Raw genomic sequence first — 20,342 nt, 5'->3', positions numbered from 1 at the left:
CCCCTCGACCACCATTAAGATCAAGCACTTGGATGGCCGCAAGCCGGCCCTTCTGGTCAAATCTGGTCAAGTTGCAGCCGTCACCGTGAAAGAATGTTACAGTGAGCGATGAGAAATACGAAATGCCTATACATATGGAGTGCCAAATCCGTAAAGAATAAATGCCAACAAACGAAAACATGCGAAATGCCCAACATTCGTTCATTCCTCGTCCATCGCCATCTCACCTGCTTGCACTCTTTCAGCAGAGCAGGTCCGACACGCTGCATTTGAGTGCTGTGGAAAGCCACGTTCATCGTGTTCACGACGCGGGCAAACAATTCCTCGCCCCGTAGCTCTTTCACAAGGTCGGCGATGGCGTCCGCCGGTCCGGATACGGTCACGGAGTCCTCGGCATTGTGGCACGCCGCTTCCACGCCGTCGTGACCGCGCCGTTTCGCTTCCTCCCAGGTTAACCCTGCGAAGGAGCAGCTCGGATGAAATATGGACCTTCGTCGGTTAATAGGCAACCAATGCCCACAGGGGAATGGACTGCGCTGGGCCCAGCTTAAGTAGTACGCGTAAATTTCAGGCAAAATGCAGTTCCCGAACAACACGCCGCTCCGGTTGGAATGTGCTTCGCTTAGTGTGAGAAAGTTAGGCGGGGCTTAAAGTCAGGTGGGGACCGGGGGGGGGGGGGCAGTGGCGCCCCCTTCCATTTCTTAAGGAGGGGCTGTATGTATGCATATGGGCGCCGCCCACTGAGGGCCCCCTTCCTATGAAGGGAGACTTTTAAGCCCTGAAGGTAGGTGAATAACATACGAAAGAAGAGAAATTCTTTCAAGGCGCTCGTTTCTTTAGACACAACCAAACGACTCCAACAGATAATTAGGTCAAGGAAAGTATAGGGGAATTCAATCGATGTCCTTAACTGTAGTGTAGTCACTGCGATGTAAGCTTAAATGTATGAATTCAGTGGACGAAAAAGCACCCTCTCTTTCGGTGGAATTCAAACCCACATCCTTTAAATTTGAAGATTGTGGGCTCGGATCCCACCGACGGAGAAGCGACATTTTCGGCCACTTTAACTCATTTCAATTTACATCATGCTTACTGCACTGCACCTAACCCTTCCAGAAGCCACCTATGAAGAAGTCTCTGTAAATGTGTCAAATGGATATAACATTATTGTAATGCTCTCAATATTCCATTTTAGCAAAAAGAATCGCGTAATACCTTGATGTGTGTGTGTTATAGTGGCTATTATTTTAATTTAATTGAAATTAAATATCGATTTATCCTGAAGGTATTCATGCTCTGTTTTTGTATAAATTGACTCAAATCTCAGGCTAGAAATACAGTGCTAATTCGTTTTCTGTTATGTTCATTTTGAGCAAAGAAAAATTATACTTTTGTCTTGGCTCTCGGGAAGCGGAACGTCGAACTATTCGTCGAACATGGTAGTGCCTTCAGCGATGTTGCTATTTTCAACAGTACACTGCAAAATAAAATTAAATGAAGACACATTTATTATGCAGGAGGTTCACTTAAACAAAAAGTCAGTGTTAGCTGGCGCTTCCTTAGCCACTAGTCGACAGAACTAGCAAAAGCAAGTGGCGTACGCAATTGTGTACAAAGCGTCTGAAAGGGTTAAAGTCAACAATTATTGCACCCTGTGCTTCCCTAGGGCTGCCCGTGAAACTGCGGCCAATCAACAGCGGCTGAAATAGACAGTCCACTAAACGGGCAGTTCGAGGATAACTCCCCTGCCAAATGCGCTTTTTTTTTTGCGACTGTATCCGACCTGCGGAGTCCTCCGTGAATGCGCACACCCATTCTTACCGACTGCGGCCATGGCTCCTCTCGGAAGGTTGCCCACGTCAGTGCATCGGCCACGCCAGTAGGCGCACAGCATGGCCTGCTCTGCGGTGAGGCCCCCATCGGCGTAAGCACTGGCGATCTCCCCCAGAGAGTGACCCACGATACCGTCTGGCCGAATACCGATAGCACGAATGACGTCGACGAGTGCCACCTGGAGATGAGTCAGGAACCGCCCTTATGATGGCGTACACTATGAGAAAAAATCGATTATTCGGGGAGTATTCCTGCCACACAACTATAATCGCCATCTACGTACCTCGCGTCCTTTCCTCGCGTTATCACCGCGGTCCCGGCACTTCCCGGTCACGAACGACGCGCGCGTTATCAGCGTGACATAGCATTCTTGATAGGAAAGTGAAGAGAACTGGGGCGCCAGATGACGATTATATATATATATATATATATATATATATATATATATATATATATATATATATATATATATATATATATATATATATATATATATTTGTTATATTACACGTACTACACGTACCGTGGGGCTTAGTACACGTGACACAGCAGAGATATGTAGCAACGACTACGCTATCGCTTACAGAATCAGGCTTAAGATGCACTGGTAGGCTACTAGGTTAGTCATGATAGCCTATGGCAGCATGCATAAACAAAACAAAAAAAACACAAGGACGATACAGAAACATGAGCACAGAGCAGAGACATCAGTGTTTACGTCTCTTGTCTATTCTTATGTTCTTGCGTCGTCCTTATTTTTTTTGTTTTTTTTTTCACGCTGTCTTAGCATTAGTATCATGATGCGCTTTACCACTGGCCAACGTCAGGCGGTGCAGTTTTAAGTTGAACATTACCGCAGAGACACTAAGGCCTATTAAGAGCAAATATATGTACGTCGCATTCTCCAGGTCGCATTACTCACGAGGTTACGCGCACAGTACATGACAGAAAGAAACAAATGTACCTGAATTGCCACAATGGACACCAGGACACCCGCAATGGTCTCCTCGCCTCGTGGTTCCTCGCTGGTCACCAGGTCGATGAGGTCGAGGCCGAACTTCTTCGCCAACAGGTCATGCGATGCGTGTATGGAGCGGGCGAACACGTCGAACTGCATCATCTGCCTCGCCATGCCATTCCACTGGCAGCCCATGCCAGTGAATACGAACCACAGCGGTCTCTTCACTGGCGGAACCTTCTCGACGACCTTGGTGGCGGGTTTCCCGGAGCCGTCAACGGAAACCAAGGCATAGCCGCGGAACGGGAAGAGCTTGATGCCGGGCTGACCGACTCGGTTCAAGAGGGCGTAGGCAGAATCAGGGTAGGTTCCTTCGGCTTCTAGCCTGTCCAGAGTTTTCTGCCGTAGCGGAGAGCGTTTATAAAAGTTAGGTTAGCCGTTCCAACAATTTTATGTTTCAACGTCAAAAGGACTGATGCTGTGTCGGTATTGTGGGCGTGTTTGTATTTGTAGTCAACTTTCTTTGCGCAAAACTACAACGCGTACTGGACACGGCGAGAAAATACACACGCAGAACATTTGCGCTGATGTTCTGTGTGTCTTTTCTAGCTGTGTCCAGGAAGTTTTGTAGTTTTGCGCAAAGAAAGTTGATCATGTTTACCAACTAGCCCATTTACAGGTTTTACTTTCGCATTGGTGTTGTTACGTTTGGCCTAAAAATTCATCGAGGCCGACGCCATTGAGCGTACAGCTGTCTACCGGAATGCTGTCTTCTCCCCCCGTATCGGCGCTTAGACGGAGGCAGGAATGCCGATTCTTCCTGTAGGAGCTTTTGCCGGGCGGGCGGACATGTCGCTGTCGACGGATTTCCCAGAAAAAGGACGTCGGAATTCGGAGACCCCTTTTTGGCTTGTTGTTCTCTGCGTGAGAAAGCACCGCGGGAGAGTTTCTCACCCAGCCACATCTGCCTTCTACCCTACCGCAGCAGGGAAAATTAACCTGCGCCGGAGGGAGCGGTCTGCGTGTTTTCCGGAATTCGACACACCCGCTTTGTCGTGCGTTTTGGTCAGCGTGGGACTGCGCCGTTGAAGACGCTCCCATCAACCCAGGTGGGGCCTTCACCCGAGGCAGCCATCATTCAACACTTCTTCCAAGTATTACTGGCAGTGGAAACGGAGGTCATCGGCCCTTTCCCCTTTGGACTGAAACTCCTCGCCGACCTTCTCACCTACGAGTCTTCGGGGCGTGGCGAGTGTATTGTGTGACTCTTTGCCTCCTTTCGGGAGGCCGGACGCCAGGACGACAGGTCACCGGATTGGCGGGAGACGTTGACACCGGTTTGCCAGTGCTTATGCAGTGACAGTCTCGGAGCTATAAAAGCCGAAGACTTTTGCTGTTATTTCTCTTCTTTTCACCTCCTGACTTCATCATGTAAATAAACACGTTCCTTCTTGAAAGAACGCGTCTCTTCCCTGGGAGCCAGCTACCGTAACGAGACCCGCCGAACCCCACTCCTTACAACTGGTTGGCAGCGTTGAGATGGACCTTGCGACATGGTGCTGCGTTGTGGTGAGTGCTTGGTCTTTGCTATGACTTTCCAGGCTTCATTTTGTGTGTACACTTAAGTAGTGTAGAAGCTAGATTGTTTTTTGTGTGGGTTAGGTAGATCACCTCTTTATGAGTATTGAGTGAGTTATAGGGATCACCTAACTATTAGCGAGCAGGACCAAAGCAAAACAGCAGTCATGGAGTTAAAGACAATGCTAAAAGACGAACTTTTGTTTGTATGTGAGGATCTAGGCATTGAGGTTGTGGAAGGAATGGGCAGGTCTCAAATTGTGAAGCTGATTATGGAAAGTGCCAGTAAGGGGGAGATTGAAACCGCGTTAAACGCTTTCAAAAGGTTTGAGGAGCAAGAAAGAAAAAGAGAGGAAAGAGAGAAACAAGAGAAGGAAAGAGAGTTGCGGAGAATCGAACTTGAGAATGAAAGCAGACGTTTGGCTCAAACGAGTGGAGGGGCTCCTGAGAGAGTGAGCGAGATAGATTCATACCGCATGGACAAATATCTAAACCCTTTTCAAGTCGGGAAAGATATAGGAATATTCCTCGGGAGTTTTGAACGGACTTGCGAGAGGATGAACTTTGCTCCAAGTACATGGTCGCAGCGGTTGCTTTCGCTGTTACCGTATGAAGCGGCTGAAGTAATTACCAGACTCAGCGCGCAAGAGGCAGATGATTACGCGAAGGTTAAGGCTGCCTTATTAAAGAAGTACCGCCTTTCAGCCGAGGCATTTCGTCAAAGGTTTCGAAACACAGAAAAGAAGGATAGTGAGGGATATCCGGACTTTGCCTACGGCATGAAGAGAAACCTAATAGAGTGGTTGAAAAGTGCGGAATCCTACGAGAGTAGAGACAGGGTCATCGAGACCATCTGTCTAGAGCAATTTTACAGGAGCATTCCACAGAACGTGAGGCTATGGGTGCAAGACAGAGATAACGTAAACACTGTGGAAAGGGCGGCCGAGTTAGCCGAAGATTACGCAATGCGTAGAAAACTGAGCATCGAGGGTGGAGGACCGGACGGGCGAAAGGGATCGCGGAAAGAGTTTTCGTTCAGAAAGGGCTCACAGGCGAAAAAGCTAGACAATCCGAGGGGAGAAACAAGTACGCCAGAGAACAAGGGTGAAAGCGCGAGTGGTGGACATTCCCAAAGAAAAGAGTTCAAGGCTTTCAGACCCATTCGCTGTTATAACTGTCAGAAGACCGGACATATCGCGGCAAACTGCAGAAGTCCTAAGGTGGTTTTTTCCTACGCGGACGAAAGTGACGAGAACATAGAGCTGTTACGCCCGTATCTCCATGACCTGGAGGTTAACGGCAAACCTTGCAAAGTGCTCAGGGACAGCGGCGCCACCATGGACATTGTCCACCCATCGTACATTACTGTAGATGACTTTACGGGAGAAGTGGCGTGGATCAAACAGGTTGTAGAGGAAAACAGCGTCTGCCTTCCTATGGCTAAAGTAACGATCACTGGGCCGTTTGGAGAAATTGTGACTGAGGCAGCGGTCTCGACATCTCTGTCGTTGCAGTACCCGTATATATTTTCAAATCGGTCAGACAGGATACTGCGCGAGCGGGGTCAGAAACTTGGAGAAGGAACTGTTCAAGCGCTGACTCGGTCCAAGGCGCGAGAGCTCGCCTCTGTGGCACCAGAAGAACCAATCGCAGCGTCAACAGAGACGGAGTTAGGTAACCCTACAGGCGCGCAGATAGAGCCAGCTGATAAGCAAAATGAGGCTTTATTGACGGAGTTAGATCATGACCTAGAGGGAGAGTCAACTGATCAGCAAAATGAGACTTTATCAACGGAACTAGATCAGGGAGAACTAGCTGACACTCGCACAAGCAAAATGGGGTCAGTACTGTCGCCGGCCTCGAAAAACTTTGATCGGCTTGTACGAGTAAACAGAGAGTCGCTGGCAGCCCAGCAAGAGAACGATCCTAGCTTAACTAGATTACAGTTTAACGCTAAAGAAGGGATCGCTAGGGGCAACGTGACGTTGCATAAGAAAGGAGGTTTGTTGTATCGGCACTACAGGGATAAAAGAGGCCGGATTCTAGATCAATTGGTCGTTCCTAGAGAATACCGGAAGGATCTTTTGAACCTCTGCCATGGAAACGGGTGGTCCGGCCACCTAGGAATAAAGAAATCCAAAGAGAGATTGCTAATGGAATACTATTGGCCTGGGTGCTTCAAAGATGTGGAGGAATTTGTAAGATCCTGTGACACGTGCCAACGCACGGGTAAGCCTGGGGAAAAGTGGAAAGCTCCGCTAAAATTGGTACCTATAATATCAGAACCATTTCGACGTCTGGTGATAGACATAGTGGGTCCCCTACCAGCAACTAAGTCGGGTTATAGGTATTTGTTCACCATGCTGTGCCCAGCCACGAAGTTTCCAGAGGCAATCCCTCTGAAGGAGCCCACTTCGACAGAAATGGTAGACGCGCTTCTGTCAGTTTTCACACGCGTCGGCTTTCCGGCAGAAATACAGGCTGATCAAGGGTCGCTTTTCACGAGCTCGTTAACTACAACTTTTTTACAGAAGTTTGGGATAAGGTTGATACACAGTTCTGTCTACCATCCTCAATCAAACAGCGTCGAGAGATGGCATTCAGTCTTGAAGCGAGTGTTGCGCGCTCTTTGTTATGAGCACAAGGAAGACTGGGAAAGCTGTCTTCCAGCTACTTTGTTCGCTTTGCGTACGGTCCCACATGAGGCCACGGGGTTCTCACCGGCAGAGTTAGTGTATGGCAGAACGCTGCGTTCCCCACTTAGAATGTTGAGAGAAATGTGGGAAGAAAGAGGGGATAGTCAAACAGTGGTAGAATACGTGCTAAATCTGCTAGAACGACTAAGTACGACACAAGGGCTTGTCGAAAAGAACATGGACAAGGCTCAAAGGAATGCCAAGCTTTATTACGACAGGAATGCCAGACTTCGAACATTTAGCATTGGGGATCAAGTAATGATTCTCAGACCATCGCGAAAGAACAAACTAGAAGTACATTGGGACGGGCCAGTCGAAGTGTTGCATAGGCTTTCTGACACTAACTACGCGTTGAAAGTGCCAGGTCGAAGGAAGGAAGTTAGAATCTACCACTGTAACCTGATGAAGCCTTACGTAGAACGACATGGGGTTGTGAATCTCACCCTAAAGGAGCCCGAAGAAATTCAATCCGAGTTCGACGGATTCACCAAAACTTCCGACTCAGAAATTAGCCTTGAAGAGGTTGTAGCTTTCTCGGTAGGCGCGGAAGCGCTTAAGCCTGAACAGGTACAGGAACTAAAGGAGCTACTGAGGCAGTATCTCGATAGGTTCAGTCATCGGCCGGGTAGAACCGAACTGATAACCCACGAAATAGAACTCACATCAGCCGAACCGGTAAGGTCCAAACCTTACCGCGTGTCCCCACGACAGAAGGAGATTATGGAGGCCGAGATACGGCGCATGCTGGAGCTGGGGGTGATAGAGCCCGCTGAGAGTGACTACACGTCACCACTAATACTTGTGGAGGCCCCAAACAAGGACCCTCGTCCATGTGTAGACTACAGGAGGTTGAATGCCATCACTAGGGATCAGTTGTACCCGATCCCAAATATTGAGGAGCGAATCGAAAGGGTCAGCGCTGCTAAATACATTTCAACGCTAGATCTCGTGAGAGGATACTGGCAGGTTCCTCTTTCAGAAAGTGCCAGCCGCTATGCCGCATTCATTTCACCTGTAGGCACTTTTAGACCTTTGGTTCTAAGCTTCGGGCTAAAGAATGCGCCTTTCAGTTTCTCCAAGTTGATGGACATCGTACTGAAAGACCTACAGGAGTTCGCACTCCCGTACCTTGACGATGTCGCGATATTTTCAGACAGCTGGGAAGATCACCTAAAGCATCTGAGGGAAGTATTTTCGAGGTTGAGAGGGGCGGGTTTGACAATGAAAGCGGAAAAATGTAGTTTTGGCTGCTCTCAAGTGACCTACCTAGGCCATGTTGTTGGGCAGGGAACGAGACAGCCGGCCGAACTGAAAACAGCTGCGATTGCCGGTTTTTCACAGCCACGCACAAAGACCGACATTCGGTCATTCTTGGGACTTGTCGGCTACTACCAGCGTTACATTCCCAATTTTTCGCAACTGGCAAGTCCGCTTACAGACGCACTGAGAAAAGGGGAGCCCACTAACTTGCATTGGGATGGGGGTAAAGAAGCCGCCTTTCAGGGTTTAAAAGCATTGTTAGTTTCACGACCTGTGCTACGCGCACCGGACTATAGTAAAGAGTTTATAGTTCAATGCGACGCAAGCGACAGAGGCATGGGCGTTGTGCTTACCCAAGTTGGTGATGATCATGAGGAACGTCCCATTCTCTATGCCAGCCGCAAACTAACGGTCCGGGAGGAAGCCTATAGTGCTTCCGAAAAGGAATGTGCCTGTTTGGTTTGGGCAGCCCAGAAGTTGTCATGTTATTTGTACGGAGCGAGGTTCATCTTTGAGACAGATCACTGTCCTCTGACATGGCTCAATCAAATGTCACACAAAAATGGTCGCTTACTCCGATGGAGCCTCACCCTCCAGCAGTACAACTTCGAGGTTCGTTATAAAAAATGGAAATTGCACGGCAATGCGGATGGTCTGAGCAGACTAATCTGAAAAGTGTTGTTGATGAATCAAGGGCCACATTATATTGTATCTTTTGTTGTTATCTTATGTGACCAAAACTGTTCTTTTTTTTTTATTTCTCTTTGGCATGCCTTCTTCCATGAATGCTGTAGCTTTCGCGGCACGAAATTCCGTCAATATTTTAGAGTAGCGGGTTTTTCATTTATTTATGTCTTGAGAAGCCTGGAGAGTTTTTAGCGAGTCCAAGGCGCTTGATCACGGCATGGCATTGTGTTGTATGGTTCACTTTGCTGCTGTCGATCATTGTGAGGTGGTTTGGGAGTTTGTTGCGAGTTCGCAGTTGCGGTTCCAAGACAGGACGTCGGCCTCGTCACCAACCATTCTCTTCGTGCCCAGCGGTTGTGAGCGCTGGCCAGCCGAGATTTTCCGGGCGGCGGAGGAGCTGTTACGTTTGGCCTAAAAATTCATCGAGGCCGACGCTATTGAGCGTACAGCTGTCTACCGGAATGCTGTCTTCTCCCCCCGTATCGGCGCTTAGACGGAGGCAGGAATGCCGATTCTTCCTGTAGGAGCTTTTGCCGGGCGGGCGGACATGTCGCTGTCGACGGATTTCCCAGAAAAAGGACGTCGGAATTCGGAGACCCCTTTTTGGCTTGTTGTTCTCTGCGTGAGAAAGCACCGCGGGAGAGTTTCTCACCCAGCCACATCTGCCTTCTACCCTACCGCAGCAGGGAAAATTAACCTGCGCCGGAGGGAGCGGTCTGCGTGTTTTCCGGAATTCGACACACCCGCTTTGTCGTGCGTTTTGGTCAGCGTGGGACTGCGCCGTTGAAGACGCTCCCATCAACCCAGGTGGGGCCTTCACCCGAGGCAGCCATCATTCAACACTTCTTCCAAGTATTACTGGCAGTGGAAACGGAGGTCATCGGCCCTTTCCCCTTTGGACTGAAACTCCTCGCCGACCTTCTCACCTACGAGTCTTCGGGGCGTGGCGAGTGTATTGTGTGACTCTTTGCCTCCTTTCGGGAGGCCGGACGCCAGGACGACAGGTCACCGGATTGGCGGGAGACGTTGACACCGGTTTGCCAGTGCTTATGCAGTGACAGTCTCGGGGCTATAAAAGCTGAAGACTTTTGCTGTTATTTCTCTTCTTTTCACCTCCTGACTTCATCATGTAAATAAACACGTTCCTTCTTGAAAGAACGCGTCTCTTCCCTGGGAGCCAGCTACCGTAACGAGACCCGCCGAACCCCACTCCTTACAGTGTACGTGTCGTTCGCGCCCGCTAAGGAACACAATGGTAAGGTCGTAGAATAATAACCTGCAGTGCAACACAGTTATAAAACGGACAGTAGAAGAGGACACAGGCGCTGAACCGCGATGATAGCAGCCAAGGATACCGGGCCTTGAAAACTAGAGTTAGAAGAAACGAAAGAGCCCCCATGCTGAAGCAGAATCGCGAGTTGGGCTTACTGGTGGATGTCTATCGAGGAATAAGTCACAGCGCAACACAGTTAAAGGACAGTAGAAGAGGAGATCACAAGGGCTGATCAAGACAATGAACACACACGGTGTACACCCACCATCTAGCCAACCCAACCCGCGACTCTGCTTCATCACGGTAGGGCATTGACCGAGAAGGTGTGGCAACGACCAGCTGTCACCAATAAAGGAAATCCTGAGGAGTACAGGCAACTGTCACTCCAGTATGGAAATCGCCTTCTTTAGACTTTTCTCAGTACGAAACAATTACTTTTTGCTATTGCACCATGTGACACGCTCGCCCTGGCATATTTTTATTTGAACCTTTATGTATGGAAGGCAGGCATTCCGTTTTCATGTATGTGGAATTGTTTTTGTGCTACAGTACCCAACGCCTTCTAGTGTACTGCGGCACTATAAAACATACTGCCGCAGAATATACTGCGACACTGAACCCATTATCAAGTACGGCAGCGTCACTTGGACCTAGTGGACCTAGTAGGGCTAAGTCTTGTCATATATGCAAAGAATAGAGACACGACGAAGAATGTAATCAAATCTTTCTGAAATCTTAAATTTAGCCATATGGGTTGGTAAGTGGAATAGTATTCTTTTATGTAACCTGCATACCTATATTGGAACAGAGCGCTGGGCGAGTTGGTATTCATTGTTACGATCAACTGCGCAAGAACACCAGGCACGAGGAAGGAACACGAGACGGCCACAGTCCCTAGTGTGTTTGTGCAGCTGATCGTCACATAGCGATCTTAGGTGCGCTGGCACATCCCAAAACATCAACTAAAGAAAAAGAAAAGACACACACCCTGAGCGACTCATCTGTTCTTCCAGCCATGAGAACGAGCCTAGGAAGCTCTGGCTTTTCGCGGGCCATGGTGTCCACGTGCGGTCCCGGGTTTGCCTCGAAAATGGCGTGGACGTTGGTCCCGCCGAATCCAAATGCGTTGATGCCCACTGGGCCGCCCTCGAAGGGCGTCGCTTTGGCAACCACCTCGGCGCTTCCGTCGAGAAGACACGAAATTTTCGGGTTGGGTTCAGTGAAGTGCATGTTCGGCGGGATCATGCCTGTTTCCATGAGAATGATGACCTTCGAAATGGTGGAGATTGCTGCGAATAAAGTGAAATCGGGGAAACATGTGACCGGCTCGGCACCTTTCGGAAGGGCGCGAAGGGGTTTAAGTACAGCAAAACAAAGGAGTTGGTAAAGTGAAGGAGTGATGAACGCGTAGTGGCCACATGCAAGCTGCAAACCCTCGCAATATTGCTGCTGACCAGCACACCGCACTCCTAATAAAGATAGTCCATCCATTCCCATTGCTCCTCAGCTCACTCCGAGCTCGAAAAAATTTTCTCCTGCACGACTAATGCTGGTACTTCCCCTCCGCAAAATGCCCAACTGCCTACAACTTTTCGGGCAGCACGTCAACAGGTGTGAAGGCTTAATTTTTTTACGACGCCCCCCCCCCCCCCCCCTTTGGGCGAAAGCTGGTGCCGTGCGTGTTTTATCTTAGCTCAGCAAGAAAGAACACCGCCGTTTCAGGAGGCTTTCAATAGAGAGTTTTATTGCTGGGTTCCCGCGGGCTTGGGGGCGCGCGGGCCCTTGCGCTCTCTTGTATTCTCCGTGGATGCGGCTAGGAGTACAAAGGAACGCAAGAGCGTGCGTACGCAGGTGGCTTGAGGTCCCCAGCACTAAAACTCTCTAATAACATCGCGATCAGTAAGCTGCTCCCGAGAACAGAGCAGCCTGGTGAACCCAGGGCCGTAAAGAAGAATTCTTTTCGGGGGTGTTTGTGTGTAGAACGGCTAACTTTGGCAACTGGTGGTCGCGGTGAAGGTGTGCAAGTATTTTAGTGTCATCCGAAAAGTTAAAGCGTGATAAAAATTTTGGGCAGTGTCACAACCCCCTCAACGCCCCCTTAGTTACGGCCCTGGGTGAACATCGTCAAATATACAAAAAAAAAGTGGGTAAGTGGTCTCCGCCGCAAATTTCGACGCCTGCGTACCAGGCTTTAGAAGATGAAATACGCGCTCTTGTCCCACCGTGTGTCTGCTCGCTCCCCCTTTACTATGGCAGAGGAAGCGCTTAGGAGGTTTCGGGCCGGGTTGGCCTTCACACCGGCTGTTATCTCAACGTGGAACTGGTCGCGTTTAGCACTGGGTGCTACGTGTCCTTATTGCTCAGTTCCAGCGATGCAAGCAGATGCATACACCTTTTTGTAAGGCAATGTCAAGGGTTACAGTCGGAACGCATCCGTCTACTATTGCAAGCCGGCATTCGCTAAAGTGACACGACAGCTGAGACCGCTGGATACGTGATAACATATTCCACAGGACACTGCTTCGCTTCGCACACAACAGCGGTCTTACGGCACACATCTTTTACACATATTCACATCAAGTATTATGCCTTAGAGGGCCCGTAAACCACCGAGCGGTCGAAATTTAGTTGCGGTGTCGCAGTTGTGCACGAGTCTTCCACAAACACGCAGCCGCGAAAATTTTTCGAAACGGTGCTAATAGCGGAGCTATGCGCGTTTGATGACCCAAAAGTGGCCCTCGCTCGTTTCGCTTTTTCCTTCGCTATGCTCCGTTCGCCGGCTCGTCTCTCGTTCTGGCCGAGCGGAGGAAGCGTGGCGAGCGCGCTTGGCTGCGAAAGACGAACAGGTCCTTTTTGTTGATGTCATGATCAGACGCAAATGTTGACGTCACGGCCAACGGTGGGGATTGACCTAAAGGCCCGGAGAGCTGAAGGGACCGTTTGTTGGCATTCGTGGCGCGCCCGCGGCTCGCAGCGCTGCCGCGTTCGGCATTGAACTCGGTTCGCGTGTTCGCTTGAAATGTTAAAAAAATATCGGTGGTGGTCGGGGAGCCCTTTGAGGGCAAATCTATATCGCAGTAAAAAATACATTCGTGAGCATTTACGAGCACAAATATGCACATAAATTTGCCATTTCTCCCAACTTCTGGTCAAGCAAAGGCACATTGGGCTTTGTGGATGCATTCCACATATTGTCACGTGGTCGTGACGTCGACGAACACAGCAGTCGGCGTTTGTAGGATGAAACTGTTTATTTGGCCGAACTTGTGGCCGGAAAATGAGAACTAGAACTACAGCAATGCACGCTGTACAATGATAGCGGCGAACAGGGCGTCGTCCGTCGATCAACTGACAAGCGATCAAGCGCGTCGGCTTTTATACAGGCGCTATCGAACTTTCCAGCAATATCGCTGGTGGCGGCGTTATCTCTAGACAAAACTGGAACATTCGCGTGCGGGGCGCAATCTTAACAAACCGATCTACTACAATCGCGACGCTTCTAGAACACTACTTCGCGGACAGCGTCGAGCGTTGATAACCGTCCCTGCCGGTCAAATCCGAATACATCAAAACAAGACAAGAAGTGGGCGTGGCATTGCCCCCCTCTGAAAAAGCATCGTCCCGATGCTTATGAAAGAACATAGAAGAGAAAAAAACAAAACAAAACAAGTGCATACACAAATAAATTACAATAACGAAGGAAAAAATAGAGTCCCCAGGCTCGCTAACGCGCAAAAAACGGCTTAAGGCGCACGACATGGACGACCTCAGGTCGCGCACGGCGCCGCTGAGAGTTCGTAATGCCGTCAGGGACAACCTCATAGTCGAGTGCGCCGAGGCGTCGAAGTACCCTGTATGGTCTGAAGTATCGTCGAAGAAGCTTCTCACTAAGTCCTCGTCGGCGTATTGGCGTCCATACCCATACACGGTCACCGGGTTGGTATTCCATGTGGCGTCGTCGAAGGTTGTAGCGGCGGCTGTCAGTCGTCTGCTGGTTCTTTATCCGTAGGCGGGCGAGCTGTCGTGCTTCTTCGGCGCGCTGTAGGTAGGTGGTCACGTCGATGTTTTCCTCGTCGGTCACGTTTGGTAGCATGGCGTCGAGCGTCGTTGCCGGGCTCCGTCCGTAGACCAACTTGTATGGCGTCATCTGTGTCGCTTCCTGTACGGCCGTGTTGTACGCGAAGGTCACGTACGGAAGGATGGCGTCCCACGTCTTGTGTTCGACGTCGACGTACATGGCCAGCATGTCGGCGATGGTCTTATTTAGACGCTCGGTGAGGCCGTTGGTCTGTGGGTGGTACGCGGTGGTGCGGCGATGGCTTGTGTGGCTGTATTCCAAGATCGCCTGAGTTAGGTCAGCCGTGAACGCCGTACCTCTGTCGGTGATGAGAACCTCTGGGGCGCCGTGTCGAAGGACGATGCTCTCAACGAAGAACTTGGCTACCTCAGCGGCACTGCCTTTGGGCAGGGCTTTTGTTTCGGCGTAGCGGGTGAGGTAGTCGGTAGCCACGACGATCCATTTATTTCCGCAAGTCGACGTTGGGAAGGGCCCCAGGAGGTCCATCCCGATCTGCTGGAATGGTCGCCGAGGAGGCTCGATCGGCTGAAGGAAGCCTGCTGGTCTTGCGGGCGGTGTCTTCCGTCGCTGACAGTCTCGGCACGTCCTTACGTAGCGAGTGACGTCGGCGGCAAGGCGCGGCCAGTAGTACTTTTCGTGTACTCGTGCGAGCGTTCGGGAAAGTCCGAGGTGTCCAGCCGTCGGGTCGTTGTGCAGGGCATGCAGAATTTCTGGTCGCAGTCCCGAAGGTACAACGATAAGGTAGCTGGCTCGGGCCGGAGAGAAGTTCTTCTTTACGAGGACGTTGTTTTTCAAAGAAAATGATGCCAATCCTCGCCTGAATACTTTTGGGACAACGATGGTCCTGCCCTCCAGGTATTCCACTAGACCCTTCAGTTCAGGGTCGGCTCGCTGTCGTTCGGCGAAGTCTTCGGTACTTATGGCTCCCAAGAAGCTGTCATCATCCTGGTCGTCGGGCGTTGGTGGGTCGACGGGGGCACGAGACAAGCAGTCGGCGTCGGAGTGTTTCCTTCCGGACTTGTACACGACAGTAATGTCAAATTCTTGAAGTCTCAGGCTCCACCGTGCGAGGTGACCTGAGGGGTCCTTCAAGTTAGCTAGCCAACACAAGGCGTGATGGTCGCTCACAACTTTGAAGGGCCTGCCGTAGAGATAGGGGCGAAACTTTGACGTAGCCCAGATGATGGCGAGGCACTCCTTTTCTGTTGTGGAATAGTTGACCTCTGCTTTAGACAGCGACCGGCTAGCATAACTGATAACCCTTTCCAGTCCGCCCGCCCGCTGCACAAGGACGGCGCCGAGTCCTATGCTGCTTGCATCGGTGTGAATCTCCGTATCGGCGTATTCGTCGAAATGCGCAAGTATCGGAGGTGTCTGCAGGCGTCGTTTCAGTTCATGAAATGCTTCGACTTGCGCTTTTTGCCACCTGAATTCGACGTCGGTCTTCGTGAGCTGCGTTAGTGGCTCGGCGATCCGTGAAAAGTCTTTGACAAAGCGTCTGTAATAGGCGCACAAGCCGAGAAATCGGCGCACGGCCTTCTTGTCGGTGGGTGGCGGGAAAGCGGCGATGGCAGCTGTTTTCTGTGGGTCTGGGAGCACTCCAGTCTTGCTGATCACGTGACCCAGAAGCAAGAGCTCCTCGTACGCGAAGCGGCACTTTTCTGTCTTCAGGGTGAGCCCGGAGTTCTTGATTGCTTGAAGTACGGATTGAAGTCGCTGGAGGTGTTCGTCGAAGTTCGAGGAATACACAACGACGTCGTCCAAGTAAACAAGGCAAGTCTGCCACTTCAAGCCAGCTAACACAGTATCCATGACTCGTTGGAAAGTCGCAGGTGCCGAGCAAAGACCGAAGGGCATGACCTTGAACTCGAACAGGCCGTCCGGCGTTATAAAGGCGGTCTTTTCTCGGTCTCTCTCGTCGACCTCAATTTGCCAGTAGCCGGTCTTGAGGTCCATCGACGAAAAGTAATTCGCGTTGTGGAGTCTATCCAGGGTGTCGTCTATCCGTGGGAGAGCGTATACGTCCTTCTTTGTGATATTGTTCAGGCGACGATAATCGACGCAGAAACGTAGGGTCCCATCCTTCTTCTTCACTAACACCACGGGAGACGCCCACGGGCTGTTGGACGGCTGGATGATGTCGTCGCGTAGCATTTCATCGACTTGTTTCTTAACGGCCTCCCGTTCCCGCGTCGAAACCCGGTAGGGACTCTGACGGAGTGGTCGAGCATTTTCTTCTGTTATGATGCGGTGCTTAGCAAGGGGCGTTTGTCAGACCCGCGACGACGACGAGAAACAGTCCCTGTATTCCTGCAGAAGGCGTCGAAGCTGTTGTTGTTGGCGAGCGGGAAGACTTGAGTTTACGTCGAAGGGTGGCTCAGGGATCGTCGTCGTAGCTTCGTCAGAATCTGAAAAGGCAAAGGCATCGCTGACAGCCAAGATTTCTTCGATGTATGCAATCGTCGTGCCCTTGCTCAGGTGTCTGTATTCCTGGCTGAAATTCGTTAGCATCACGCTTCCTTTCCCTTCATACAGCCGAGCAATGCCTCTTGCGACGCAAATGTCACGGTCTAGCAGCAAACCCTGATCGCTCTCGATGACACCTTCGATGCATTCAGCCGTTTCGGTGCCGACGGGAATTATGATGCTGGATCTAGGAGGAATGGTGACTTGATCCTCGAGCACGTTCAGGGCATGTTGACATGGGTTCGTATCCGGGGGTGTCGCTTTCTCCGACGATAGGGTTATCGACTTGGTTCTTAAGTCGATGACGGCGCCGTGGTCACTTAGGAAGTCCATTCCAAGTATCACATCCCTGGAGCAGTTTTGTAGGATTACAAAGCTCGCAGGATAAGTCCGGTTGTTGATAGTGACTCTCGCCGTGCCGTGCAGACACCAATCGGCGTTATTAGATGGCCTCCAGCGGTACGGATCTCGGGGCCTTCCCAAGCAGTCCTAACTTTCTTCAACTTTGCTGCGAACGGCCCACTGATGACGGATGACGATCCGGGTTTTCTTTTCCGTCGTCCTCCTCGCGGCTCGGGCTTGGGTCAGCGCTTCGCGGGGGCGTCCGGATCATGGAAGCAGCAGCACCTCCACCAGATGTCACGTGGTCGTGACGTCGACGAACACAGCAGTCGGCGTTTGTAGGATGAAACTGTTTATTTGGCCGAACTTGTGGCCGGAAAATGAGAACTAGAACTACAGCAATGCACGCTGTACAATGATAGCGGCGAACAGGGCGTCGTCCGTCGATCAACTGACAAGCGATCAAGCGCGTCGGCTTTTATACAGGCGCTATCGAACTTTCCAGCAATATCGCTGGTGGCGGCGTTATCTCTAGACAAAACTGGAACATTCGCGTGCGGGGCGCAATCTTAACAAACCGATCTACTACAATCGCGACGCTTCTAGAACACTACTTCGCGGACAGCGTCGAGCGTTGATAACCGTCCCTGCCGGTCAAATCCGAATACATCAAAAAAAGACAAGAAGTGGTCGTGGCATTATTTAGTAATAATTGTTAGGGTTTAACGTCCCAAAACCACGATATGATTAGGAGAGACTCCGTAGTGGAGGGCTCCGGTAATTTCGACCACCTGGGGTTCTTTAACGTGCACGTAAATCTAAGTAAACGGGCCTCCAGCATACTCGCCTCCATCGAAAATGCGACCGCTGCGGCCGGGATTCGATCCCGCGACCTGCAGGTCAGCAGTCGAGCTCCATAACCACTAGACCATCTCGACGGGTGCCACATATTTAGTGCGCCTTCCTTTACGTTCAGGGTAACGCATACTGCAGCAGCCGACCACCTCTCTGAGGGCGCTACCACGTTCAATGAGTCGTTCGACGTGCCGTACGTGTTCCGGCAACAACGTCAAGTGTACAACTTTTATCCGCAATGGATACAACCGATTACGGAGATACGACCTTTCGTCGTGCTAATATGCGCGACTAAATTCAGAATGAACACGCATGATTCCATTGTCATTATAAATAATGACCAAGTAGCCGTAGATCAACGCATTAGAAAGAGGATCGGCTTACAGGACGCGGCTTCGGCGTGTCCCGCACAGCTCTTGACTGCACCGACTTTGAGGGGTTTCTTGCGTTCCGGCACGCAGAAGAATCTGCTGAGTGCCGCCATCTCCTGGGGGTCGCCCACCGCTGTTCCGGTGCCGTGAGCCTCGATGTAGGTGACGGTTAGAGGGTCCACGTTGGCCTCGCTGTAAACTTCGCGAAGTAGCTGCTCCTGCTTCTTGCTCGATGGGACGGTGATTCCTGCGATATACACACACCACGGTGATGACCTTGGTGATCTGGAATCATTAACTTAAAGTGTAAAGTTATGCATGTATCTAGGACACCTAACTCCTCTCGGGTGTGCTACTTAAATGGCCTTCCCTAAATCAAGTAATAAACTCATCCAAATACTTGGGAAGTCATATTGCATCCAACCTCGTTGGGCAACTCACGTTAACTATGTAATTAGCAATACTAACGGCTCCCTTGGCTATACTTCAGGCGAAACTTTTTTGATAATCCCGAATCTTTAAAACTGTTACTTTACAGAACTTTAACACGTCCGAAATTAGAATATGCTTCATTAGTCTGGGACCCTCGTAACGCTAACCTAATTTAACGCATTACAATTAGTTCAGAATAACGCAGCTCGTTTTGTTCTTTCCATTTATAGCAGGACTGCCAGCTCAACAGCCATGAAAACTGGACCACCACTTTCATCTCTTGCAGCCCGGCGTAAAATCTCCAGTTCATTATTGTTTCGTAAATTATTTCACCGCACAACGTTTGCATGACATGTTTTTTCATATTCCGCACTATGTGCTATCACGTCGTGTCGATCAAGGTTCATGTCCCTTGTAGTAGTACCAACACATTCTGCCAATCATTTATCCCTCGGACGTCACTAGAGTGGAACCGCCTTCCCGAAAACATTGTGTCTATTAGTGATAAGTCTTTGTTCCGTGATGCCTTAAACAACATTGCTAACTAGAATGCCGTTTTATTTACCCGTATATCCTGTATGTCTTGTTTTTCTTGCATTTTTATATTTTGTATTTCCTGTACAACCTACCATGACTTAATACCTTGTAATAGTTTCTTAAATTTTACACTGCTTGTATTACATTCTTACTGAATTATGCTTTACTTATGTTTTACAACTTCCCATTTTAACCCGTAACTCATTCCCCTCCCCCTCCGTAGTGCCTTGTTTGTCCCTGAAGGTACAATAAATGAAATGAACTGAAGTTAAAGTGTTCGCCTTGCCTCTATGAACACCGTTACGATGTAATGTTAATATCGGATAGCCCCTGTTGCGATGTTACAGACCTTACCAACCATAGGCATCCACAGTGTTCTCTATAACGGCCGAGACAGACGGTACGATTTTCCATGCGATGCGACGTCCGACGCGGCGGTGGGGAAACCGGAATGGTGACCTTTCATAGCAACGGACAGCCACCATTCCGGTTGCCGCACCGCCGCGTCGGCCGTCGCATCGCATGGAAAATCGTACCGTCTGTCTCGCGCTTAAAGAGCTTGGGGGTGGAGGGGTTTGAATATTTACTGCAGCGCTCTTTTCAGTTCGCACACAGCCGATCTCACCTTCAACTTTGTAACCGTCTGAGTTGGCCTTGGCGTTGATCAGCTTGGCGTAGATACGGCGTGCTTGTGAAACCGGCTGAAGGAACATCGCTCCGATCGTCTCACTTCGCACGTAGCCGTCCGCTGCGAGAATAAAAGAGAAGATACGCGTAATAATTTTCGGGTAATATCATAATGTGTTCAGTAAATCTTGTTGCCATGCTTTCTTCCCGTGCAATCTTACATAACTTAGCAACGTCGAAGTTTGGGTCAGTGTGCTCTACCTAACTTGATTCGTGAATCGGGAACAAAAATACATGCCATCACTTAGCTACACGGGCATCGCTGGGAGCATCGTTCTGTCGACGGAAA

The 20,342-nt window shown here is 50.1% G+C and overlaps 1 protein-coding gene across 1 annotated transcript in view; it reads right to left on the bottom strand.

The window, feature by feature from the left end:
- Positions 1 to 20,342, bottom strand: part of LOC119398989 (fatty acid synthase-like) — a 94,611-nt gene that overhangs the window by 14,129 nt on the left and 60,140 nt on the right. Inside the window, exons 7-12 of the mRNA XM_049417490.1 lie at positions 19,992 to 20,114; positions 18,411 to 18,644; positions 11,273 to 11,574; positions 2,798 to 3,190; positions 1,822 to 2,011; positions 228 to 457 (exon numbers count right to left, since the gene is read on the bottom strand). Coding sequence (XP_049273447.1) covers positions 228 to 457; positions 1,822 to 2,011; positions 2,798 to 3,190; positions 11,273 to 11,574; positions 18,411 to 18,644; positions 19,992 to 20,114 — 1,472 coding nt within the window. The remainder of the gene's footprint in view (positions 1 to 227; positions 458 to 1,821; positions 2,012 to 2,797; positions 3,191 to 11,272; positions 11,575 to 18,410; positions 18,645 to 19,991; positions 20,115 to 20,342) is intronic.

Source organism: Rhipicephalus sanguineus, chromosome 7 (genome assembly GCF_013339695.2).
Source record: "Rhipicephalus sanguineus isolate Rsan-2018 chromosome 7, BIME_Rsan_1.4, whole genome shotgun sequence".
Taxonomy (NCBI): domain Eukaryota; kingdom Metazoa; phylum Arthropoda; class Arachnida; order Ixodida; family Ixodidae; genus Rhipicephalus; species Rhipicephalus sanguineus.
Note: the sequence above shows the minus strand (reverse complement) of the source record. Positions and strands in the feature narration are given on the sequence as shown.